A 27,660-nucleotide genomic window follows, 5' to 3' on the forward strand; every position below is an offset into this window, starting at 1 on the left:
TATAATTTTCCTGTTTGAATTGTCATAAATATATTTTGGTGTTATGTGTTTTGACAGTTATAAAAGCAAAACTTTGCTTCGATATGCTGATTTGCACGTCAATGTTGCTGCTGCTACTGTGTTATTATAATATGGTTACTTTTTAAATGTAATATTTGCTGCTGAGTATGAGATTCAATGTACAGGATTAATCATTGGTGTTTTTTTTTTCAAATAATATGTTGTACCGTATACTATGTTGATGTATTGCATTTTCTTAGTGTCTATTGGATAATGGTTCCTGTTGGAAGGTGTAAAATTATGTGGGAATGCTTCCTGTTGGAAGCTGGAATTTTAGGTGTTGAATGTGGTTTGAATGACTGTTAACATTTATTCTCTTTCCTGTTGCAATCTAGAATTGGATGTTGAGAATTTAGTTTGAATAGTTGTTAACATGTTGACTGTTTGCTTTTGGTGTTTTGAATTTTAGGTGTAAAGTTGGTTTGAATTATTATTAAAGGTTAGCATGTTTACATTGATTTCTTCATGTCATTAGTTACCTATTTAAAACACATTGTCAATTAAAACACATTCATTTAAGTTGCCAACATATAACAAATTTGCACTTGAATTGCATGCTTTTGAGAAGGTTAGTTGCCGGTTTTCAAGTTATATATAAAATCTCTTTTATGTACAATCATGGCGTTATGTTCTTCAAGTCCTTTTTACATCCTCATTCCATCTTAATTAATTGATCTCATTTTCATTGAATTCATAGTAAATCTTAGATACCATAAGATATGTTCAATTAAAACCATTTATGTAATTAAAAGCTCACATATAAATATGCTTGTGTTGCACGCAATATTGTATTCATTAATTATTACTAAAAGATCTACGATAATTTAGGAATGCTTTAAAATTTTTGTTTTGGTTTCAGTTCAGGTCGACATGAAATTTTAATATTCAAAACAAATTCCTCCATCTAACTGTATTTATGGCAATTTCATTCGTGAAAAAATTTGTTGTTTTGTAGATATGGATGCGAATTAATTTAATGATCTATTTGATGACGAGTATGACAATGTTATGAATAATGTTGTTCAGTATGCTTCAAATGGTTTTGGTGGTACAAGAACTAGTAGTGTTTTGGATGCAATAGCGGTGCTGGTAATGGAAACAATACAGATGATGATAACGACGACGACGATGATGAAAATAAACACGATGATGATGAGAAAGACGATTTGTTTGGCTTAGAGAGTGTCGCACCCGACATCGCAGCAACCCACAAAATAATTCTTGACGTATGGAAAGAGAGCAGATTTATGGCATCTGGTTCTTTTAAGGGAAAATGTCTTGTTTAAGAAGTCGCCACCTAGTATTACGGTCACTAGGAACCCTAATTGGTCATCAGAGATTATATGGCTCGGGATTGGTTACGTAAAAGGAAAGATATTATCACCCCTTAAACGTTCTACCTGAACCAGACTGCATTTCTGGTTTTGTCTTAAATTGCTAAATGTTTATTAGTTTATGCTATGATAATTTGCTTATAATATTCCTGACTCTGGCGCCAGTGAATATTCACATAAAAAAATTTATTTTTTACGCATGCACATATTTTTTTTATTTTCTAGCAAAATAAAATAAAATACAACGAATAAAAATAATATAAATTTAAACCAGTATTTTATTTCCGACTCTGACGTTGGTGAATAAACCAGTAAATTAAGATATAACTAAAAGGGCTCAGTCTTTTACTGTGTACTACTGCACAGTGCAGTCCACAGTAAAAGATGAGCTGTTTTTTTTTTCGTTTTTTTTCACACTTTTAGGGTTTTTTTTTCTTTTTTTTTGTTTTTTTTCTTTTAATAATTTTTTTTGTTAATGTTAAATTTTTTTTATTCAGTTATCAGACTTTCATAATACGGATCCCAGGTTTAATAGGTTAACATGGTTTGACGAGTTAACTTAGAATTTTTTTTTTGTTTTTTTTTTCTTTTTAATTAATTTTTTTTGTTTACTTTAGTTTGTTAATGTTAAATTTCTTTCTATTTAGAAAAAGATGAGCTGGTTTTTTTTTTCGTTTTTTTTACACTTTTAGGGTTTTTTTTTTTGCTTTTTTTTGTTTTTTTTGTTTTAATAATTTTTTTATTTTGTTAATGTTAATTTTTTTTTATTCAGTTATCAGACTTTCATAACACGGATCCCGGGTTTAACAGGTTAACATGGTTTGACGAGTTAACTCAGAAATTTTGTTTTTGCTTTTTTTTCTTTTTAATTAATTTTTTTCGTTTACTTTAGTTTGTTAATGTTAAATTTCTTTCTATTTAGTTATTAGACTTTCATGACGGTTTTTTTGTTTTTTTTTGTTTTTTTTACACTTTTAGGGTTTTTTTTTCTTTTAATAATTTTATTTTGTTAATGTTAAATGTTTTTTATTCAGTTATCAGACTTTCATGAAACGGATCCCGGGTTTAATAGGTTAATATGGTTTAACGAGTTAACCTAGAATTTTTTTTTGTTTTTTTTTGTTTTTAATTATTTTTTTTCGTTTACTTTAGTTTGTTAATGTTAAATTTCTTTCTATTTAGAAAAAGATGAGCTGTTTTGTTTTTCATTTTTTTTTACACTTTTAGGGTTTTTTTTTTTTTTTTGCTTTTTTTTGTTTTTTTTCTTTTAATAATTTTTTTATTTTGTTAATGTTAAATTTGTTTTATTCAGTTATCATACTTTCATGACACGGATCCCGAGTTTAACAGGTTAACATGGTTTGACGAGTTAACCCAGAAATATTTTTTTTGCTTTTTTTTTCTTTTTAATTAATTTTTTTCGTTTACTTTAGTTTGTTAATATTAAATTTCTTTCTATTTAGTTATTAGACTTTCATGACACATATTTTAGGTTTCACGGGTTAACCTGGTTTCACGGGCCGTCAATTTTTTTTGTTTTTTTCTTTTAATAATTTTTTTTTATTTAATTTAGTTTGTTAATGTTAATTTTTTTATTTAGATATCAAACTTCCATGACACGGATCCCGGGTTTAACAGGTTAACCTGGTTTGGCGAGTTAACCCGAAATTTTTTTTTCTTTTTAATTAATTTTTTTCGTTTAGTTTAGTTTGTTAATTGACAATAAACTAAAACTGCTTAGTGTTTCACTGTGCAAGTCCACAGTGAAACGTTGAGCTGTCTTCTTCTTCTTCTTTTTTTTTGTTTTTTCTTTGTTTTTTTTCTTTGTTTTTTTTTTTTTTTTTTTTTTTCGTTTTCTAGCCTTTATGGGTTTTTTTTTTTGCTTTTTTCTTTGTGTTTTTTTCTTTTAATGAATGTTTTTTGTTAATGTTAATTTTTTTATTTAGTTATCAGATTTTCATGACACGGATCCCGGGTTTGACGAGTTAACCTGAAATTTTTTTTTTGCTTTTTTTCTTTTTAATTAATTGTAACATATACTAAAAGGGATTAGTGTTTTATTGTGGACTGCACACAGTGCAGTCCACAGTAAAACACTGATGCTTTAGGTTTTTTTTTTAAGTTGTCTCATTTTTTTTAGCTTTTTTTTATGCCTTTCGGGATTATTTTTTTGCTTCTTTCTTTGTTTTTTTCTTTTAACAAAATTTTTTGTTTAATTTAATTTAGTTTATTAATATTAAATTATTTTTATTTAGTTATCAGACTTTCATGACACGTTTTCCGGATTTAACGGGTTAACCTGGTTTCACAGGTGAACCCAGTTAATTATGGGTTGACCGTCAATTTTTTTTGTTTTTTGATTTTCATAAATTATTTTTGTTTAATTTAGTTTGTTAATGTTAAATTTTTTTTATTTAGTTATCAGACTTTCATGATACAGATCCTGGGTTTAACGGGTTAACATGGTTTGACGAGTTAACCTGGATTTTTTTCCTTTTTAATTAATTTTTTTTTGTTTGGTTCAGTTTGTTAATTTTTACTTTTTTTATTTAGCTACCAGACATTCATGACACGAATCCCGGGTTTAACGGGTTAACCTAATTTGACGAGTTAACCTGTAATGTTTTTTTGCTTTTTTTTCTTTTTAATTTTTTTTCGTTTAGTTTAGTTTGTTAATGTTAAATTTTTTTCTATTTAGTTTTTTTTTTCTTCTTAGAGGTTTTTTTTTCTTTTATTTTTTCTTTTTAATTAATTTTATTTAATTAATTTAGTTTATTAATATTAAATTTTTTTCTAAGTAGTTCTCGACTGATGCCTTTAGTTTTTCTTTTTGTTTTTTTGTTGTTTTTATGTCTTTGACTGTGGACTGCACAGTGCAGTCCATAGTGAAAGGATGATGTCTTTTGTTTTTTTTCTTTTTAATTAATTTTTTTTGTTTAATTTAAATTGTTAATGTTAAATTTTTTTCTATTTAGTTATCAAACTTTCATGACACGGATTCCGGATTTGACAGGCTAACCTGGTTTGACAAGTTAGCCCAGTTAATTATGGGTTAACCCATTAATTTGTTTTTTTCTTTTTAATTATCAAACTTTCATGATGCGAATTCAAGGTATGACGGGTTAACCTGATTTGAAAGGTTAACCCAGTTAATTCATTTTTTTTTCTTCATTAGTTTTTTTCTTCCTGTTGGTTTTTTTTCTTTATTTTTTTCTTTTTAACTTATCTATTTAATTATCACACTTTTATGACACGACCTTGCAGCCAGACCCACGTCCAATGCTATTGGGTCTGGTATTGCAGTCCAGACACTTTTATGCTAAGGGTTAACCCAAGTTTAATGTTATTATTAATATTATAAATATTACTTTTGGGTCAAGCGTTTCAACCAAACTTAAGACTCTTGGGTATAACTTTGCAAAAAAAACCTAACACTTTTAGATCTTGACTTTTTTTGAAATGCAAAAAATAATTGACCCGCGGCATCGCGCGAGGCATTTAACTAGTTTATATTATTTTTATTCATTCATACACATATTTTTCTATTTTTTCTATTTTTTTTTCTATTTTTTTTTATTTTTATTTTTGGGGCTGGGCCCAGCTCAGCCCACATGGGCTGGGCTAGACCCAGCCAGCCCAGCCGGGTCACTGGCCCAAGCCAGTGACCCGGCTGGGCCACATGAGGCACGCGTGATCCAAATCACGCGTGCAGGGCCTTTGGTGCTTAATTCAAAACAGATGGCGCAGATTAATTAACAAACAGCGGGGAAAACAGAGCAGAAGACTTACCTGATTCTTTTGCAGAGAAATTGTGCGTGATTGCTAAGGGCGATGCTTCTGCCTTCGAATTTCTTCTTACCCCCTTCTACTTGTATCTCACGTTGTATTCCTTTCCTGGGTCTCTGTTTCGGCTTGTTTTTTTTCGTTTCTTTACTCTGTTTTCAGCACACCGTCTCTACTCTCTCTCGGCCGGTTTTCTCTCTCGTTTTTCTTAAGTCAGAATTGGTAAGGGAAGCCTATTTGAGTTCTAGAGATGAACCTAAAAGTTCTGTGCTTTGCTTGTGTTTCTCTTCTTGCTGGTTTCTTTTTTTTCTCCCCTTCTTTCTCTCTAACCAACCCCTGCTCTTCGGTGCTGCTCGGTTTATATAGGGCTCGGCGGGTTGATAACGGGCGATAGGCTGAGGGTCGGCCACCATTAAGGCGCCCACAACTGAAGCCAACGGACGACGATTACTCCTGCAACGTTTCTCCCTCCATTACTGCAGAAATGGTCATTGGCGTAAAGGAGAAGAAGATGAACAGCGTCTTCAAAACGACACCGTTTGGAGATAAACGGTGGCCATGTTCACTTTGACCCGTGAAGTTTTGAATATTTTATAATTAAGCCCCTGGTTTAAACCGTAATTTTCCCTGCATTTCGGCGCCTTTTACAAGTTAGTCCTTGGACTTTAATCTGCTGCAATCGTGTCCCCAGTTAACCCCAAACTTTGCTATTTCTTCAATTAAGTCCATGATTTCATTAATTTAATTAAATCCAAAGTCCAATTAAGTCTAAAACTTATCAATTCTCCAATTAAGCCCCTGATTGGATTAATTAAATTAATTCCAAGCTTAATTAAGTCTCAAAATTTATCAATTCTCCAATTAAACCCTTAATTGGATTAATTAAATTAATTCCAAGCTTAATTAGATTAATTTCAAAGTTTAATTAAACCCAAAAACTTCCAATTATTTTGCCCTTAACCCAAATTTTAATTCATTCTTCATTTATTTTATTTTACTTATTTTTCCATCATTATTATTATTATTTTTTCATCTTTTTTTTATCCTTTTCAGTAAATAAAATAATAATAATAATTAAAATAAAATGGTCAAAAATTGGGTTATGACAGAGAGTGTGATTGCAATAAACTATTGTATGCACGGCTGGGGCACTTGCTTTGTATTATAATAATTATATTTATAAGGAACCATATATGGTTTCATACAACACAAGAATGAGATGGTTGAATGAAATTTTAAATGGGCATTGGGTACGTTGTGATAACATGTTTTGGATGGATGCAGACATATTATAGAGTTTGTGTGTTGATTTGGAAACGTTATATGAGCTAAAACATTCTAGGAGGATGAGTGTTATTGAGAATGTAGGCATGTTTCTCTATACTTTAGCTTTAGGAGCTTCAAACAAGGAAGTTCAGGAGAGATTTCAACATTCAGGTGAAACCGTAAGCTGATATCTCAACGAAGTTCTCAGGTCAATGTGCTTGCTAGCTGTTGAGTTAATCAAACCGGTAGATCTAGAATTCTCCACAACACCAACGGAAATTGCAATGAATCCCAGATATATGCCACATTTCAAGGTGAAAAATAATTTTTCTAAGTTATTAAATAATTGAAAAGGTTACAAAGAAATATTTTGACTACATTTTAATTGATTGGTAAACTATTTTGTTTTTTTGTGGAATTGTATTGGAGCGATTGATGGAACACATGTGCGTACTTGTGTATCATAAGAAAATCAAATACCATTTATTGACAGAAAAGGGTGTACCCACTCAAAATATAATGGCGGCATGTAGCTTTGACATGCAATTTACATTTGTTTGGACTAGGTGAGAAGGTAGTGCACACGATACAAGAATATTTCTTAAAACGATTGGCAATTCAAATATAAGATTTCCAAAGCTACCAGAAGGTATTGAGAAATTAAAAATTAGGTGTTGTTAAATTTGAATAATTTTATTTTTGGTCTGCAATAGAAATTAAGTTTTGAACGAACATTATCTTGATGCAGGGAAGTATTATCTTATTGATTCGGGATATCTAAATGAGTACCGTTACTTGGGGCCATATAGAGGTGAGAGATATCATCTTCCAGAATTTCATCGACGAGGACAACTGCAAAGTCGAGAAGAAATATTCAACCGTGTTCATTCATCGTTACGATATGTAATAGAACGTACTTTTGGAGTTTGGAATAAAAGGTGGAGAATCTTGCAAAAATGCTTGTGTTTCCTTACAAAACACAAGTTTAAATTATTGTCATATCAATGGTACTACATAACTACATTCGAAGGAAATCGATCCAAGATGTTGCATTTAACGAGTTTGATCGACATCCTGATTTTGTTCCTGATGATATTTTAATCGATGTGGTTCCATGATCACAAACATGTGGGCACCAGAGGGCTTCGCGTATGGATTATGTTCACGATGGCATTGCAACAAGTTTGATGGAGCAATAATATTTTTTAATAAAAATGAACAATTTTCTTTTTATGCCGATTATTGTTTTTACTAAATGTTATTTTTGCTACTTAAAAACAAAATAAATTATTTTATGTAATTTTTAGTCATTTTATGTACCACATCAATCTCAACCACAATTTTAACCAAACATATCATGACATGATTTTTGGCAAAAAAAAAGTCAAACCACAATTTTAACCAAACGCGTATTTTATATGAACCAACCACAACAAAAGTGATTTTTCCAAAATCACTTTTATCAAATCACAACCACGATAATTACCATAAAAACACACTCTAAAAGAAGAAGGTTCTTCATTGTCGTAGTTACGGTTGAAATTACACTTAAACTTGTTACAATGCGTCCGCATTACAAAAATAAAATATTATCTTGGTATCTTAATTTATTTATTTATTTATTTGGTCCTTATAATTTTAGATATTTACGTTTCTATCTTAAACTTCATTTTTGTTATGCTTGAATCCCTGATTGTTAAGAGAGGAGAGGCGAAATTGTCAAAAATAAGAAGAGAGAATGTTTTTGATTGGTCACATTTCGACGATAAAAAAATACCAAACTTGGAATTGATAGATTCATCTTGAACGATGTATTCATGAAGGTGATCTGGATCTCTAATCATGCTAGAAAAATAAATCAGGGCTTAAAAAAGTATTTTTTTTGTCTGGTTTGATTTTTAGTTTCTAGAATTATTAAAGGGTCTTCAAGTTGTAAATTGAGTTATTGAGATTCTTATGATGTTTTTAGGAAAAAATGAATTGAAAATTAGGGATTTGGATCTAAATATCTCGTAACTTGATTTTCTGGTCACTAAAGATGGTTGAGCTTTTTAAAAAAAAAAAATTAAACCATGCACGTAGGCTTGGTAGTGTAGGCCTACAACCACCTGACATATGTTGATCCTCTTTGTTTTTTGTTTTGTTTTTTATATATATTTTAAAATAAAATTCATTTTATATAAATAATTACCATGATGTTTTAAAAATCATTCAATTTTGCTATAATTTTTAAATAAGATTAGGGATTTTTGTAGTTATATTTGCAATTTTTTTAATAATTGTATATAAAATTAACAAGCATAATATTTAAAAACAAATCACACACGAATATCCGATAAGAATGAAATACATATATTTTTTATTTTTATATTATTTCCTTTCGGTAAATGGCCGGCCATTTGAAAAGGAAGATTTTCAAGCACACGGCATGTTAAAGACATTTCCAATGAAAAAACAAATTAATCCTAATGATATCTTGACCTTGCAGGCCATCCTCTATAATCACAGTACTATCTCATTAATACTCTTAATTCGAGTTTTGCAATAGTCATGGACTCCAATATCAAATTTAAGATTTCTAAATTTTACCATGTATTAACAAATCCTAATCTAACTAACAATTCTTAAATAGTTTCTGAATATCTTGAGTTGTATAAGAAAATTATTAGATGCTTTTTTTACAAGAAAAAATTATCCTAGTAGCGTGCCTAAAAAATCAGATCAAGTTCTATTTAGATTTTTTGATCAAGTTGATTTTTGTTTCGGTGTGTTTTTGGGTTGGTAGGTGATTTAAGGAATTCTTAAGGTGTTTTTAGGTGAAAATAGGTTGAAAAATATACTTTTTAGACCAAACCCCCTTCCGGGCATGTAAAGCCAATAATAAATGGATACAAATAATTTATTGATTACAAATACATGATAAATAAGTGAGGAAAAAAAAGTACGGCGTGAAAAAGTATTGGAGAAAATCTAGGTTAAAAATGATAAATAGTTGATAACGATATGATGACGCGGTAATGAGCCGTAAATAACTAAAATGGTAAAATAATATAAATTAGGATAAAAAAAGGGCCCTTAGAGTTTAGTATAATAATGAATTGGATACAAGAAAAAATGAAATACAAAATTTTGGATTTTTAGTATAAAATTACTTACCGACCAGTTTTGCGCTATCGGACATAACACTCAATCTGACCGATGGATCGTCCTGAAAGTTTAGGAGAAATCTTTTAACATATAATATTATATACATTTAAATTTTTAGAGTGATCTGGTTTTGAGAAGGTTGTCTAAAAATATCGTCAACAGACTGAGAAATAACGTGAAATTCATTAATGATAATTTTATAATTATGCCGATGAACCAACAAAAATTCCAGCAGCTTCTTCCTTCTTATTGATGCCAGGACAAAAAAATGTTAGATGGAAAAAAAGAGAAAAACTATAGGAGAGCTAAATAATTCAAACATTTTAAGAGAAAAAAGTATGAATTATATAAGATTAAGAGGTTAGGAAGTGTAAAACCCTAATCACTCTCTCAAACAAGGAATTAAGAAGCAACCAAATGAAGGAGTAGGGAGAAAGAGTGAGTTGAAACTCATGGAAAAGAAGAAAAATTCGAGGGAGAGGAAAAAACTTGTCAAGTTAGAGCTTTTGAAGTTCATTTTAAGGTTAGGTAAGCTTGTTTAAGCAAGTTGGATTAAAAATACTAGAGTTAATGCATGGTTCTTAGATTTTTAAATTAGGATTTTAGGAGAAAATTTAGGGAAAGTGTGGAAATGTTGTGTTTTGGTGTACTTGTATTTATGGTAGAATAGGTTGTGAATCATTCAAAATGATAGATGATAGAAGAATACAAATTGGGTGTGGATATGGGTGATAAGGCCTCCTATTTTTTTTAATAAGAAGAGGAAGGAGAACTTAATGGAAGCTTATGAAATTCAGTATAATTTAAATGTGTGGATAATTAAATGGTGGTTTGGAATGAATTTAAATTAAAATTCTTAATTGTGATTTAATGATAGATGTGTTTCAAAATTTAGAGATCATTATCTTTTGTAATTAGATTTTACTCTAACTAAATACAAAGCTTGCATAAAGCTGTTGAAGATGAGAGACTACACCAACTTGAAAAGCCAATATTGCTTACCGAGTTGAGATCTAACCCCCGGGAATTATATAAATTATATCCTGAATTGTTTTTAATAATTTTTATTTTGAGATGGTTTTTTATATGGTAGTAAAGTGTTATTGATCAAGCGGTCACAAGTTGGAATCTTATCATTCTTATTTTATTATTAAACACAAAATAATATGAGTCTATGCAAGTTTCAAGCTCAAAAAACTTTTATTTATATGTTAAAAAATTATATAAATTATATTTTGAAATCTCATCTAACAGCTTAATCTTAATATTATCACCTTCAATTCTCAATAGAAGGTATAAAATATCTTGTGATTAGTGACCCATTAGAGCCACGATTAGAGTTGGACAGTGTCATTTGCTAATTTGTTTCTAATAATATCAAATCAACATCTTCTGACTTCATTTATCTTTTACATCCCTAACCAAATAAAAATAAACCTCTTGATTTCTCCAGTTTCTTCATATCAGGGTTTTATGTTTCTAGCTACACAATAATAATTGGAAATGATAAATTTCAGGTTTGAATATGTTTTGGACAAATTAGAAAGGCAAGAGACCAAAATAGCTAGTTTACAAGAGGGGATATACTATAGGGTCCCAAGGTTAAAAGGCCAGGGAGGTGTATTAATCCACCTATTGATGAGTTTGTTGATAAGAATGTAGATGAGGGAGTTGGGGATAATGATCATGCATCATTTAGTTATTAGGATAAATTTTGACAGACTAAAAACCAAAGGGTTAATGGTTTTTGTCAGGGTGATCAATTCAACCATAGGAGTGAAATTTGAGATTTTGAACATTGTAATGGTTTGGATAAAAACTTAGGGAGTATGAAAATGAAAATTTCAATGTTTCAAGGTAGAAACGATCGCATAGTTTATTTAAAGTGGGAGAAAAAGGTTAAGTTAATTTTTTATTTCATAACTATTCAAAAAAAGAAAAAGGTAAAACTTGATGTCATAAAATTTATTGATTTTGATATAATTTGGTGGGATTAACTTGTTTTAGGTAGAATGAGAAACAATGAAAAACTCGTAGATATTTGAAAGAAGATGAAAGCATTCATAAAAAAGATTTGTTCCGATAAACTATTATCAGGAGTTATAGAGGTTTCAAAGTCTGACTCAGGGGTCTAATAGTGTATAAGATTATCATAAAAAGAAGAAAATTGTCATGATTAGGGCTAATACAATGGAGGATAAGGAAGCTATAATTATGAGATTTCTAAATGGGTTGAATCACAATATTGTCAATATTGTTGAATTACAACATGATATTAAGTTAGAGGATATGGTTCACGTTGATACAAAGGTGGAACGGGAACTAAAATGTAAGGGAAGTACATGGAAAGTAGGTAATTTGGGTTTTTTCTTTCATCATGAAGGCGGAATAATAAGAGAGAAAGGGATTACCCAACCAAAGCATAATGGTACCGCAAAAGCTAAACCTTCTAAAATTAAAAAGGAAGTCGTCGTTGATTTTAAAGGTAAAACTAGAACTCAACCTATTTATAACCATGATATTAACTATTTAAGGTGTTTGGAAGTTAGACACATAACTTCACAATGTTCAAATAAATGAGCCATAATTTACAAGAGCACGAAGAGATAAAAACCAAAAGTGATAAATGTGAAGATAATGAAAAGCCACCACTCGAGGATTGTAGTAATAAAGATGTAGAGTATCCGATTAAGGGCAAATCATTAGTAAAATGACGTGGAGCAACAAAAGAAAGATATATTCTTTACAAAATGTCATATTAGTAACAAGGTATGTAGTATAATTATAGATAATAAAAGTTGTGCTAGTATTGCTATCACTACACTTGTTAAGAAATTAAATCTAAACATTATCAAACATCATAGATCATATAGGCTTCAATGGTTAAATAAATATTGTGAAGTGAAGGTTACAAAACATGTTTTCATTTTTTTAAGGAAGCATTCTATTGAGGTTTTGTGTGATGTAGTTCATATGGATTCGAGTCACTTGTTATTGAGACGTCTATGGCAGTATGATAGAAAAGCAATGCATGATGGGTTTAGAAATAAGTATACTCCTGTAAAAAATAAAAAAATCAATCACACTTGTATCATTATCATTGAAACAGGTCTGCGAAGATCTTATGCAAACTTCGTGATCACGTAGTCACATAATCCACACATGATTTTAGCTTTGTGAGGTCATTCTAATAATATTAGTGTCTTGGTTAAGATAATCATTGTGTCACACTTCTTATTAAACTTGATTTTTAACTTTTCAGGATTATATCAGTCTTACTTGTGGATAATTTACTATCACCCTAATAATAAATGAAAAACTTCAATAAAAACTCAAAATTAAAAAACAAAACACACACGTATTAAAAGATGAAAATAGAGAACAAAAACACAAAAAATAAAAAAAAAAGGTGAAGGAGCCAAAAAAACCCAAATGGCCAATTAAAAAAAAATTCATGCCCCAGCGCACCTAGACCTTTATTTTTTTATTTTTTATTTTTACAAAAAAGGTTTAAAAATCTAAAGTAATTAAAAACTCATAGTAAATGATTGAATTAAAAAAAAAAACAAAAGACCAAAACAAAGATGGCAAATAAACTTTTATTATATGATAAAAAATACAAATATTAATTTTTAAAAATTAAAAAAAATTAAAAAAAATTCATGAGCATGCTATTAAAAAAATTAAATGATAAAATTAAATAAAATAAATTCACATTAAAAAAAGATGGAATGTGAGGAAAACTCAGAAGATAAAAATTAAAAAAAAAAACAAGGGAAGGGCAAAACAAAACCCAAAGCCCAATTAAAAAAGCTTTTATTTTATTTTATTTTTTTAAAAAAAAGAGTAAAAATAAAACTCAACGCATTTAAAAACTCAATTCATAATTAAAAAAAAAGGGAAGATGGAATTGGATAGAAAAAAGACCAGAAAAACAATAGGGGGGACAAATAAATTTTATTATATGATTTGTATTTTTATTTTATGAACAAAGATGTAATGCGGTGAAAAAGATTATATTTGTCGTGGGAAAACATGCAATTAATCACAAACGAATTTGCTTCCCGGCATCACAAGAACCTACAGTAAGAAAGGTTGAGATGCTAACAAAAATACAGCCGAATAAAACTTCCATGTGGTTCTTTCTCCTTCTTTTGGAAGAACATGCAGCAGTTTTCAACTCCATGATCACAAGTGGAATCCTAAAGATTTCTGTCTCCATTTTCAAGTCCAATAGAGTACCTTAGAAATGAGCCTCGGATTTAAACCCAAACGAGCAGCTAGCATCGATCCCCTGCATTTACACCTCCTTGAACCTGGAAAACCAATTTCATTATTAATTAAAAAAATAAACGAATGAAAAGTGCGTGTGCGCGTGCGTGCGTGCGTGCGTGTGTGTGAGAGAGGGGGAGAGAGCGAGCTTCACGCTAGGATAAAGAAGCCACTGCCGCCAGGGAATCCACCGTTGCCGCTCCGCATCCTTAACTGCCAAGAGTAATCACAGCCAATCCATATCCGATTATGAGATGTGAACATTTATTTGATTTTTAATTAAACACACAATCTAATTCAGAATTATTATTGTAGCAATGCGTGAGGAATAAACGTTAAACAAACAAACACCAAGTTTAAACGGACCTGACTTAGTGGAGGAGGAAAGGAGAGAGAGTGAGAGGGGGAGAGAGAGAGAGCTCAGAGATGAAGAAGAAGAAGCATTAGGAAATGTCGAAGGTGAGAGCAGCATCTTTCTTTCTGTTTCAGGCAGGCAACTGTCGAGGATTTGGAAACTTTTTTTTTTTTTTTTTGGAACCACTACTCGGTCCTGCCTTTGCAGTGCTCTTTTTTTTATTATTATTTATTATTATTATTATTACTTAAACTCGATTTTCTTTGTTTGGGAAGAGGGGACTTTGTATTCCTGTTCTGGAATCGGTCATATCCAGATCAATTTCCGATGCAACGGCGCTCCTGGGTTACTGCTTTTATTTTTTAATATATATATGCGCTAGTTTACCGGTTAGATATTTTTTATAACTTTATAAAAAATATAAAAACATTAAGAACTCAAAGGTTCGATGCATGACGGATGAAAAGTTTTTAAAATACTGAGATTATAATATTCTAGATGATACCTTTTTAAAAAAATAAATATTTAAATATTAATATATTAGATCGGTCAAGATCAATCATGTTTAATATGTGAAACTTTTAATCTGGAACATGAACATGTAATATCACTATGAAATCTAAACCAAAGCAAAATAGGAACCCAATTCAAATTAATCAAAATTTAAAGGCATTAAATGAAAAAAAAACATTCAATAAATTTTTTAAAAAAAAAAAAACTTTTGACGGCAATTATTAGATGATATTTTTTTAAAAAATAAATATTGAGATACTAATATATTGGATGATATATTTTTAAAAATAAATATTGAGAAATTCATTTAATTTGATCCAAAAAAATTCTTTTAAAAGAAGTTAAATTTAATAAAGAAAAGAATATAAAAAGACCTGAGATAATTTAGATTATTTTTAAAAGAAATGAAAAATCCTATACAAAGAAAAACAATTACGAAGACAAATATCCAATGAAATCAAATGATAAATGATAAAAATAAAAAACATGAGTTAAAAAAAAACAAATGAACTTGGACAATTCTTTTAAACCTGGATTAATCTCTCAAATTCGCAACCCATTAAATCCTAGATCTGAAGTCAATCAAGAAGCTTAATTTATGGTTGAATGATGAAATTAAAAAAAAATCAATTTTAAAAACTTGTCAATGTCAAAAAATAACAATCAAAAGAATGATAATAAAATCTGATATGTAAATATAATGAAAGATGATGAAATTGTAAAAAATAAATCAATTTCAAAACCATCCAAAATAAAATAAATAGTAATTAAAAAAATAAAGACAAATTTGAAATGAAGAAAAAATTATGAAGGATGAAATTAAAAAATAAATTCAATTAATTAAACTAATTCAAATAAAAAAAATTAAAATTAAAAGAAAAAAAATGAAATTTTAGAAGGGAAAAAGATTACCACCAAACCATTAGGAATTAAATCACAAAGGTCGTATAAAGAGGTAGCTCTTGCCATCGCGAATAGAAAAACACTTAAGAAAAAAAGTCACCCTGCATAAGCCACCACACGTTGAGTGGCAAGGTTTAATAAGTGGAAAGGGGCAAAGCAAGGACTGAAGAAAGAAAAGTGGATGCAGCTAGGAATCGTGAAAAGGCACAACTTCTATGGCACACCGGAAAATCAATAATAAGTTAATACATGTTAGCTACTGTGACTACAGGTTAGTCCATTTAGACCTGTTTTGTTTGTGAAAGGTTGTTTTTTTAGAAATTATTTTTAAAATTATTTTGTTTTTGTATATTATTAGAAAAGTTAGTCAATGAAAAATATTTTTCGATCAAAAAAAAATTTAGCGTAATTTTTTTTATTTTAGAGAGAAATACTTTCTAGAAATTGTGAAAAAAATTAAAAATATCATGTTATTTATTGATTATATTAAATTTAATCTTCAAACTTTTAATTGCTATATATTTTATTTTAGTTTTTTTTTTAATTTTATCGTTTAGAATTTTATTTAATTTGATTTTTATATTAATTTTAGTTTTTATTTTTTTATTATTGTTTATTTTTTTTTTAATTAAAATTTTTTAATTATCAAATTTAATATTCAAACTCTTAGTTGCTGCTTAAAACTTGGATAGGGTAGGTGTCGTACTGACCCCGTTGATGAGAAAGTTAGGCGCCCACACTGACTGACAAAGCGTAAAGCGAAGAAACAGGCGGCCTCCATGTAAAATAGTAGAGGTGGTTAGAGTGATACAAGCATGGGAACATAAATATTTTTCAAGCTGTAAAATAGTAGGTGCTTTCCTGCTATTTAAGGAAGCAGAGCTCTGACAGGACGGGAAGCCTTAAGAACTCCTCCAAATTTCCAAGATAAGAAATACTTCTGCTGCTTTCACCGGAATGAAACTCTAAACTTTGTTGCATTGTAGCATAGAGAGAGAGAATGCTCTTTGTTCCAAAAGGATATATAAATGGAGCACAGAGTCCATAATAATAAATACGAGTATTCAACTTGCATCTCCAAATTTCTGTAACATGAATCAAGATTTTCAAAATCAGAAGCGAGGGCCTCTCTATCTCTCCTCCAGACATGGAAACCCCATAAATACCAGACACCTAAACTACAGTCGACCAGAAAGCCCTGGTCCTCCGGAACTGTACACTTCCAAAAACACCTCTTGAAAGAAAACCTCAAACCCAATATCCATCATTCCAAAAACGCCTTGACAGGAGGCCCCCCCCATGTTCACTCATGCTGCCCCTTAATCTATAGAAGGCTGGTTTACTTCTTACTGTTTTCAAGGGACCAGACCGGTTCCCATGTATCGGCAACGACAACCACCGATCCCCATCTAAACTTGAAGCTGAAAACGGTCTGTTTTCCATCTCTTCAAGTGGACCTGAACTGTACTGCATCGTGATGAAAGAAGAGGCTCTCCCATAAGTTAACCGAGGGGAGATCCCACCGGCATTCCACCAGCTACTGTCCAAAGGAACAAGATCGCCTTTGAAGTCGGATTCCAGAACAGAAGACCCCTTTTGACTGCAGTAGTCTCCGCAAGTCTCATCAGTGTCATTATATATCAGTTTCAGAGCCTGCACAACTTCACCCATGAATGGCCTGTTAGCCACCTCTGAGTGAACACACATGGAAGCAATGGCTGCCACTTTAGCCATGTCATCGAAGTCATAGCTTCCTGCCAGGGAAGGATCCACCAACTGCTCCAATCCTTCTCTACTAGTTAGCAGTGGGCGTGCCCAAGTCACTAGATTTTCCTGTCCCGGGGGTTGTGACATATCCACGGGTTTTCTTCCAGATAGAAGCTCAAGCAGCACAACCCCATAACTATAAACATCACTCTTTACAAGTAGATGCCCTGTCATTGCATATTCAGGGGCAACGTACCTACAAACCAAAACCTCAGAAAGTGAGATGGGGGACTAAAGTAATATTTGAATAATTGCATCTTTATAATGTACAGAAAAAAGTAAAGAGAAACATCAGCCATCATCAAACTCATACAGATTCTCATGGACAGTAAGAAATCCACCACTCCCAATAAGAAATAGTAAAATAAATACAGTTCAATGTGATTGGTGATGGGTCATGTTTCCAATGAAATCTTACTAAACACTGACAAGGCAAGTGTAATTACCCAAAAGTTCCCATCACCCTCGTAGAAATATGATGACTTCCTTCCGTTGCTTCCCTCGCCAAGCCAAAATCAGAGACCTTCGGGGTGAAGTCCTCTTCTAGTAAAACATTACTAGCCTTAAAATCTCGATGAATTACACGAGGATTAGAATCTTCATGAAGATAAGCCAATCCCCTAGCTGCTCCAAGGGCAATCTTCAACCGTGCATCCCAGTCAAGAGGTCCCTTATCATTGTCAACACCTGAAACGTGTCAATAAATGGGGCATGGAACAAGAAACTTCATTTTACCTTCTTGTTTCAGGGAAAATAACTTGCAAGACAATTGAATGAATATTGCTGAATGAAAAGCTCAATATCATTAGGAGGTATCCAGGACAAATTATAGAATGCACATGGCACAATTAAACACATGTTTCAAAAAATGAAAGAAAAAAAGTTGATCCGATGTGATGAGGAAAATACCATGCAAGTGTGATTCTACACTGCCATTCCGAACAAGTTCATACACCAAGCAGCGTGTGCGCCCTTCAATACATATGCCAATGAGTTTCACGAGGTTGCGGTGATGCAACCGACTCAACATTTCAACTTCAGCAATAAATTCACGGTCTCCATTCTGATTGTTCCTCGTAAGCAGCTTAACAGCAACTTCAGTTCCATCTTCCATACTCCCATCGAAAACACGTCCAAATCCTCCTTCACCTAAAATTCTCTTTGAACTGAACTTGTCTGTTGCCTTCTCAAGCTCAGTGAATGTAAATGTTTTGACAGAGAGCATACACGAAGCCATGTTGGACATGAGGGACATTGGTGTTGAGCTTGCAATGCTACTTGACAAGAAAGACCCAATGCCTGCATCACATGCAGCAATCAAGTATTTAACTTAGGCATGGACTTATCTTGTTTACTAACAATTATTTAGAGATCATAGAAAATAAAGCCAATAAAGCACGACTACAAAAACTGCTTGCTCTATTCCAAAAGACACATGTGAAGTGACATAAAAGATTTTTATAGCATACATTTCTGTAAACTTTCCCACTTGTATTCTCCATTATAAACTACAGTAGAAGCTGTGAAATAACAGGATTGGCATTCAAAAGTGGAGATGTAACAGCATAAACATTACATGACACTTTGACCAAATAAATCTTTACAAGTAGAACAAAATGAATATAAAGGGGCATACCAGATCTTTTATTTATAGAGGACATGAATGCCGGACCAACAGCACTTGATGGTCTTCCAGATTTTCTCCATCTTATGACAATGGCAATTGCTCCAATGAAAACCACTAAAACCACAAATGCTGACAGAGTAATGATGACGATGGTTCTAAGATTCATCCTCTGGTTCTTGTTTACAAAATTAGCAGTGATGGGGAGATCCCTGGTACTTCCACTTGGACCACTCCCCGTGTAGTTTGGATATGGTGATGAAGAAGGAATCCCTAATATAATCTCAGGAGGTAGGTCACGACCATTAAAATAACATATGTAAAGCCACAAAGATTTACAAGAGAATCGAGATTATTACCTGGATAACTAATGTATACTACTTCATAATTACCAAAAAGAGTTATATTTAAAGGCACTTTCTTTTTCCAAAATCTATCATATGTAAGTATTGCCGTAGTATTATCAAACTTCTCTCCAAGTGGAACCAAGTTGATATCCACCACAGTTTTCCCCTGATTTTGACTATCAGCAGCTGCACCCATTATTTTCACCTGACTCTCTTCCAGATACGTGCCTGCTGCAACTTCACTCTCTAGTTCTCTCATAACAGGAAAAACTGCATACGGCGCCACATCTAGGAGAAGTCTGACTTTCATAGGAAAAACACAGCCACAAGGTGAGCCAAAGGGAACTGCAGTGAGTGGCTCAGTGCATATTTGGTCACAGCCTGCCAAAGAATCTTTTATCAACATAAATTCAAAAGCACCTTACAAAGAACTAGAAACTCTAGCTGCCAGATGTTACTTTGATCTTCTGAAGGGGACGGAGCAGTCACAGCAGGTTTCACAGGGCGATGATGATGTCTGTGATGACCACCATGACGTCTTGGTAAGGGTGCACTATGAGGAACAGGGAGAAAATCTGAAATAAGAAGAGATGAAATTAGTGAAATTCCAATAGCAGTGTCAAGGAAAGTTGCTGAGAAATTGAGAATAAAGGGCACCTTGATGTGCTGGAGAAGGTGCAGGTGAGAGGGAAGGGCCCAAAGAAGACTGAACCACATGACTATGAGATGGTCGTGATCGAGCAAATGACAAACTCATTGCAGCTGACATTCCTGTAAGCAGTAGAGTGCATGTTGTCCATAGTCAGCAATAATACACAGCTATCACATATAGATGGAGATTGACATAGAGTAAAAAAAAAGTTTGACCTGCACTACAGTGACTTAATTTATTAACAATGAATTTTGCCATTACAGGAAGACATTGACCTTCCCAGATACTAAAACTTTGTGGCCTTACCGTGTCGCACAAAAATGTCTTTCACAGATAATCGCCAACTTGGTGGCAAAGGAGACAAATACACATGAAGTAATGGATGTCCTGAAAAGAATGGAGAACAGATAAGTTAGTTTTCTTGAATGACGCGAAGTTGCAAGACCTCTTGTGATAAAAAAAAATCATGTGACTAATTGATATCTAATATGTTATAACAATGTGTAAGGATGCATGGCTACAAAAACAATTAATGAATAATAGGAAGAAAAAAAAAACTACTCAATAATAAAGTGAATATGTAACAAAAGTAGGAATAAGCATCACCATTTAGCAGATCATAAAAACTAAAGAAAGTTAAAAAATAAAGTATAAAACAGTGGAAATAATTTGTCCACATCGACTATAAAACTGATTTCGTTAAAATGAAGCATATGAAGAATGATATTTCAATTTCTACCAAGCTCCTTCGAAAAAAATATGATTTCTTTTGATGCAAAGAAACTTGGCCACTTAATGTGTACTCTGTACGGAGTAGTTTCTCATCATTATGCATTTCAATTATATGCTAAGCATTGAGATTATCATAATAAATTCAAGATTTTTAAAATTCAGGGATTCATAATTTAAGATTAGATCCTTAAAACAAGGAGGCACATCATGCTTACAGTATAAATCCTACTGTAAATACAGTGGATACGTTAGACTATTTCCTTTCATGAGAAGAGAAAACCAGTAACAGGGTGTATGGGAAGAGAGATACATTGTGGTACCTAAAATAATTACTTAATTAATTAGCTTTGTCAAATGTAGTTCAAAGACCATATCTTATCTAATCCCCAGACTTAGGTAATCAATTGCTTAAGCAAGTGAATGCTTTATCAGCATCAAAATAACATGCCATATATGGTTTCTTTCAATTTTAGCAAATACACATAATGCATATATGGTTTCTTTCAATTTTAGCAAGTACACATAATTCGTTGTGCCTATTTCCTGAGGTTTATTGCATCGTTCTCAATTTATAAGGAAACGTGGTGTTAGCATTTAAGCTATCTTTCAACACAGGATGAATGTACAATCTTACTCAACAGAAATCTCATTTCCAAATTCTGCAAATTTTCCCTCATGCTTCTCAAATTCTATCTACTTTCTCATTAAAAACAATCTCCTAATTCTCCAGAAAGAAGGTATAGAAATCAGTGAGATCATGCTAATCTCTTAATACATACAGTAAACTTGACAGCCATACTATCAGCAAACCAGTTAGATCAATTTAACCAGCTAAACAGTGAATAACTCAAAAGCAGTTACCCTCTTAAAAGACTCAACAATAAACAGGCAAGAGTTAAAGCCATTGCTTGATTTCCTAAAATCTGAAGTCAATTAATACAAAACCAATCTAGAATTGACCAAAAGCAAAACCAATGTTAATGTACTTTTAACAAAAGCATCTGGAGAGTGATATTTCAATTTCAATCTCTACAGAGTTTCGTCCAAAAAAGAAAATGAGATGATTTCCTTAGATGAAAAGAATCTCGATCACTTCATCTGGAGTAGTTCCTCGTCATTATACATCTCCTTTATATGGTAAGAAGCATTGAGATTTTGGTATTAAATTTGAGACCTAAAAAAAGAATTGGGGATTCATAATTTAGTTAAGACTAGAAACTTAAAACAAAGAGACATGTTATACTTATAGTATAAATCCTACACTATCAGACTGTCCCCTCACAAAAAAAAAGAAAATAAAAGAAAAGAAAGAATGGAAGGCCACAAGCAATGTGTATTGGGAAGAGTGATACATTGTAGCACCATGATATTTTACTTTATGTATCAGCATTACTAGATGTGGAATGAAGACCGTATCTGATACGATCCAAGTAAAGTCAAATTCGGATTTTGATGTAAAATTTTATAGTCCAGTTTTACACTATTGAAAAATTTTATATTGTCTAATTTTACACTATTAAGCATAACTTTGAGATTTTTACAGGAGCTTTTAGACATGATGTTCTATATTGAGTTAAAATTCCAGGTCAATCAGGATTAAGGAAGGGATTGTTTTAGAGGGTCGAAGTTACTGAATCAATTTTGTCAAATTTGTATGTCTGGACCTCCGTCTACTATTTGAACTATATCTAGAGTTATAGATGCAGAAGGAATTCTGCTGAGATTCCAATTGGGAATTCTGCTAAGATTCCAATTGGGTTGGAAAGTAGACATTTATACCTTTCCAGCAATATGTGGTAGGCCTGCTAGTTCATCCGAACAAGAGATAACGATGTGTTTTGGAGTCAGGATTGAAATCTGCCAGGACTGTGCAAAACTTGGAGAAACATTGTTTCCATATGTATTATGGATTCCGGTCAAATACAAAGATTTCTTAATGCTCTTGGAAACATGTGTGGCGGTTATTGGCTTACCTATTCTACAAGGATTCCATGTCAAACAATGAGACATTTATGGCAGCAACTATTATTCATAGTTTGTAAGGATTCTATATCCATTATGAAATGTATATGGTGGCAAGGAGGCTTAGGATTCTTATGTTCTTCTTTTTCTTATTTTACAGGATTTCCTAGCACATCAAGGAGACTAAGGGGAGGCAATTTAAGGGAGAAAATTCCAGCAATTAAAAACAAAGTTTTCTAGCTAATTTGGAGCATGACGTTTTGGCAAAGCCTCCAAGGAAAGCAAAGGGGGAGTTTCCGCCATGCATGGAGATTTCAAGTAAGAGAACTTTGTTTTATGATGTTTCTTTTATTTATTTTAATGTTGAATATTATTAGCATTGGATTTTATTCTAAATTGGATTTGTTTTGGCCCATTAAACATTGTTTTAGGTTTGTTTCAATATTAAACTTGTGTTAGTTGAACACTAAATAGAGCTTATTGGCTTGCAACCCAAAAGAAGTTCATTAGGATTATTTTGAGGAGACTATATATTGCTTTTATCGCTAGGAGTTTCAAAAGCTACGATGATTTGAATAAACAATTTTTTTTCTTTGTTTTGTGTGTTGCAAACAACCTTTCTTTGCAGGGACAAAGATCGTACACCGACTTATCAAAAATTAAATGGCTTTGTGACGTCATTTGCACACTTCAGGTTCTTAGATACAGGGTTATCTCTGCGTCCATTTTTTTTTCCAATACCTTTGGTTCTTAAGTACAGAATTACCTCTGGGTTGAGGTTTTAAACCTGATATCCAGCTTTCTTGGATTGATTTTTAATTTTTTTGGGTTGTGTGACCACATACTCATGAGGTTCACATCAATTGATATCATAGCAAATCTCTGAAAATCAGGTTATATCCTTTATTTTCTTCTTGTTAGTTTTGAATTTCTTAGGTTTTGCTATCCTTGATTTGATTTTCAATTATTTCATGTCTAGAGATTAGTAATTTGCGTCTAGAATTCTTTGATTAAAAAAAAAATCATATTGTGTTAATATTTCTATCCAAATTAGTCACATTAGTTTTTTTTTAAAAAAAGAAGCAACCAGATCGCAAATTCAGGTTAAGAGCTGATTTTTTTCGGGTTTGCTTTAAAAATCATAGGTTCAGGTTAATTCTTTTTGAATTTTCAATTTCAAGTCATCTTTTTTAGTTCAGTGTCAAATTTGTGCTTCCATATCGTATATTCAATTCTTGTTGTATCTTCGTCTAGTCATGTTACTGTATTCATGGATCACCATAAGAAATCTGTGTGGAACACAAGGAGAGTAAACATGTGAGGGAGTTGATGAGGAAACATATTTTCTTTATCACTAACCAATTTTTCAAATTTGAAGATGTCCAAGTCAATCAATATGGCACCACCAACAACAAGTAACAACGTTGCTTTTCAGTTAGGAGCCGTCACTCAACAATTGGTGATGGGTGATATGCAAATAGGATGGAAAGATTGGAGGGATGTTGCTAATGAAAATGATGGAGCTTGACATAAGGTTGATCGAAGAAAATTCAATATGAGTAAGGAAGAAAAACTAAGGTTACGAATTTCAAATATTTATGATCATAATGCTTCTATGATGTTAGATAAATAGCGCAAGGCTAAACGAATTGCAAAGGTTTATAAAGAGACAAATAAAAAACATGAAGAATGGAGAGCTTCATTTCAGCTCTGAAAAGGATGGAAAAAAAAAACAGTAGTGATTATCATTCAAAAATATGTGTGCAAGTGGATGGCAAGACGTGTTTATTTGAAATTATTATCGGCAACTATTTTTATACAATGTTGTTGGAAACAAGTGCGGGCAAGAAAAGAACTTCAAAGGCTTCAACAAGAGGCTAAAGAATTTTCCATTATACATATTGGTGATTTGAGGATGAATCATCTTAAAGAAAAAGAAATGATAAGATCCAAGCAAGGTCAAATTTGGATTTAGTGTAAAATTTTCTAATATCCAATTTATGCTATCGAGTTCTAGACAAGAGTTTCTAGACATGTTCTTCATTGAATTAAAATTTCATGTCAATCGAAGTTTGAGAAGGGTTTATTTTAGATATTCAAAATTACTAGATGAATCTTGTCAAATCTATTTGTCTGGACCTTCATCTACTGTTAGGACTATATCTAGAGCTATAAAAGGAATTCTATTGAGATTCCAATTGGATTGGAAAGTAGGCATCCATTCCTTTTTTGGCAATATGTGGTAGACTTGCTAATTTATCCGGATAGGAGAGAACGACGTGTTGAAGTCAGGACTGAAATCCGCCGGGAATGTGTGAAAATTAGAGAAACATTGTTTTCTTGTGTATTATGGATTCCAGTCAATACAACAACGATTCCTTCATGCTCTTTGAAACATGTTTGGCAACTATTGACTTGCTTATTCTACAAGGATTTCATGTTAAACAATGAGACATTTATGGCAACAACTATTATCCATAGTTTGCAAGAATTCCATATCCATTATCAAATGTATGTGATGGCAAGGAAGCTTTGAATTCTTTTGTTGTTCTTTTCCTTATTTTAAAGAATTTCCTAGCACATCAAGGTGACTAAGAGGGGGCAATTTAAGGGAGAAAATTCCAGCAATTAAAAACAAAGTTTCCTAGCTAATTTGAAGCATGAAGTTTCGGCAAAGCCTCCAATAAAAGCAAAGGGAGAGTTTCGGTCATGCATGGGGATTTCAAGCAAGAGAACTTTGTTTTATGATGTTTCTTTTATTTATTTTAGTGTTGAATATTATTAACTTTGGACTTTATTCTAAATTGGGTTTGTTTTGACCCATTAGATATTGTTTGAGTTTGTTTTAGTATTAAACTTGTGTTAATTGATTACTAGATAGGGCTCATTCGCTTGCAACCCAAAAGAGATCCATTAGGGTTATTTAAAGGGGGCTAAATATTACTTTTATCATTGCAAGTTTCGGTAGCTATGATGATTTGAATAAACTAGATTTTTTCTTTGTTTTGCATGTTGCAAACAACCTTTCTTTGCAGGGACAAAGATTGTACATCAACTTATCAAAGATTAATTGGCTTTGTAGTGTCATTCGCATACTCTGAGTTCTTAGGTATGGGGGTTATCTCTAAGTTCAAGTTCTTTTTCCAATACCTTTGATTCTTAGGTATAAGGTTACCTCTGGATTAGGATTTCAAACCCAGTATTCAGCTTTCTAGGGTTAGTTTTCAATTTCCTTGTGGGTTACGTGACCATATGATCACGAGGTTCGCATGAGTATCTTATCGATATGCTATAGTAAAACTTAGGTCATCCATTTGTAGAAACGATTGCCATATATGCTTTCTTTCATTTTTTGGCAAATTAACATTTTAAAGAATCATTGGCAATCTCTATCCACACGTGTCAAATCTAAAATCCCATCCTTCAGAATAGCATGGATGAAGGTCCGAATTCTGCAATTTTCCCACATGCTTCCAAAATTCTGCTAATTTTTTTTCATAAAATATATCGATTCTCTAGACAGAAGGTATAGAAATTATTTCCATTCATTCAGTAAACTTCACAACCATGCAATTAGCAAATCAGTGAGACCAATTTAACCTAAAGATTCAGAAACATTAATGCACAACCATGTCCGCTCCAATCAAAGGCAGAGAAGCAGGTAATTTATAGCATCTGTTGATACTTGATAGTTAATTAGGAGAAACAAGCACATTTTGCAAAGTCAGTAACAGGTAAAGTTTGCGCTAAACAGCAATTCTCATATTAACACCCCATTAACCTGTTAGAAGCAAAACTGACAAAGAAAAGCAAGACTCTTTCCTTGAATTCCTAAAAATGCACGCAAAATTACAGCTAATAAACCCAAATTTCAGCACTCTCAGACTCAATCAAGCTGAAAATATCAACCAAAAAAAGCGTGAGAAAAGAAAAGGATGTTTACCTAAACAAGCAAAAACAAAGCTAGACCAGCAAAGAACAAGCAGCGACGTCGTCAAGGTATGCATCTTACGTCAAACCAAAATCCAAAGCATTGTCAAAACCAAAGGCCTTGAAGCTTGCTGGAGATCCAGCGGAAGTTCCAGGAGCTCCGGCTGAGGCCACCGTTGAATTGAGTATCAAGCATAACCTAAAAACAAGAGTTTGGGCAGTGAGAGAGTAAACAAACGGTCAGTCAAAACTAAAACCCTAGGAGAGAGAGAAATCAAGAGAGTGTCAGTGTGGGTGTACGTGTTGTGTGGGGTTGCAGATCCATGAAATGCGGTAGAGATCTAGAAAAACAGTTACACAGATGCTCCCCGTGCGCTGTATAAATGTACGGTGAGGAAAGTACAGGAGTCTGTGTGTGTTAGGGAAGAAGAAGAAGAAGAAGAAATGGAAGAGGGAGAGAGACAGAAGGGGGTTTTGAAGAGTGAGAGAGTTGAAACTTGAAACAGAGGTGGTGGTGGAGAAGGGAGCTTTATTAATTGCGAGAGACTACTAGCACTAGTTGAGTAGTGTTCTATAGAGGTTTTTTTGGGAAGTGATGGTGTCTGTCTGCTTCACGCGCGCTTGGTTTGAGCGCGTGATTTGGAAGTGATGAGTTTACCGACTTGCTTGCGGATGGTCCGATTTGAGATTTGTTTGTTGATATGGTTTATTTTTTACATATATAAAATAGTAATCGTAATGGCTCCTATTTTGCTGTGGGTTTAATTTTTATATATATATATATAAAAAACAGATATATAAGTTTTTTAAATATATTTTTTACAACAAAAATTATAATTATAAATTAAAAATTTATGCATAAATTTAATTAAATAAATTAATAATTGTCTATGCCAATAAATATATAAAAAAATATTAACACGACAATTCGATTCGTAGTTGTAGGTCGAATATCTTTTTTCTAATGCAAATGAATTAAAGTGTAGGTGTTATTAATATTTTTTTTTTACGAT

At 32.1% G+C, this 27,660-nt stretch overlaps 1 protein-coding gene and 1 long non-coding RNA gene across 2 annotated transcripts; both read right to left on the reverse strand.

Moving 5' to 3' along the window:
- Positions 1-13,590: 13,590 nt before the first annotated feature.
- Positions 13,591-14,406, reverse strand: LOC112323996 (uncharacterized). The gene is made up of 3 exons (XR_002977517.2): positions 14,229-14,406; positions 14,017-14,075; positions 13,591-13,906 (listed from the first exon to the last, which is right to left on the reverse strand). It is a non-coding gene; the product is annotated as an uncharacterized LOC112323996 (long non-coding RNA).
- A 1,981-nt stretch (positions 14,407-16,387) lies between these two features.
- Positions 16,388-27,270, reverse strand: LOC7464415 (receptor-like serine/threonine-protein kinase ALE2). The gene is made up of 10 exons (XM_002321266.4): positions 26,948-27,270; positions 26,661-26,846; positions 20,330-20,410; positions 20,029-20,142; positions 19,830-19,946; positions 19,384-19,752; positions 19,037-19,297; positions 18,310-18,699; positions 17,847-18,087; positions 16,388-17,596 (listed from the first exon to the last, which is right to left on the reverse strand). The coding sequence occupies exons 2-10, from the start codon at positions 26,722-26,724 to the stop codon at positions 16,882-16,884; spliced, it is 2,352 nt and encodes a 783-aa protein (XP_002321302.2). The 5' UTR covers positions 26,725-26,846; positions 26,948-27,270; the 3' UTR covers positions 16,388-16,881.
- Positions 27,271-27,660: the final 390 nt, after the last annotated feature.

This window comes from Populus trichocarpa, chromosome 14, assembly GCF_000002775.5.
Source record: "Populus trichocarpa isolate Nisqually-1 chromosome 14, P.trichocarpa_v4.1, whole genome shotgun sequence".
Lineage (NCBI taxonomy): Eukaryota > Viridiplantae > Streptophyta > Magnoliopsida > Malpighiales > Salicaceae > Populus > Populus trichocarpa.

What these genes read in the sequence shown, in the direction of transcription:
- LOC7464415 (XM_002321266.4), bottom strand. Translation starts at nt 26,724, where the DNA reads ATGCATACCTTGACGACGTCGCTGCTTGTTCTTTGCTGGTCTAGCTTT. An exon ending in ACCTTCTCCAGCACATCAAG is followed by an intron (nt 19,947 to 20,028) that starts GTGCCCTTTATT and finishes TTCTTATTTCAG; the next exon opens with ATTTTCTCCCTGTTCCTCAT. An exon ending in CTCTATAAATAAAAGATCTG is followed by an intron (nt 18,700 to 19,036) that starts GTATGCCCCTTT and finishes CATGTGATGCAG; the next exon opens with GCATTGGGTCTTTCTTGTCA.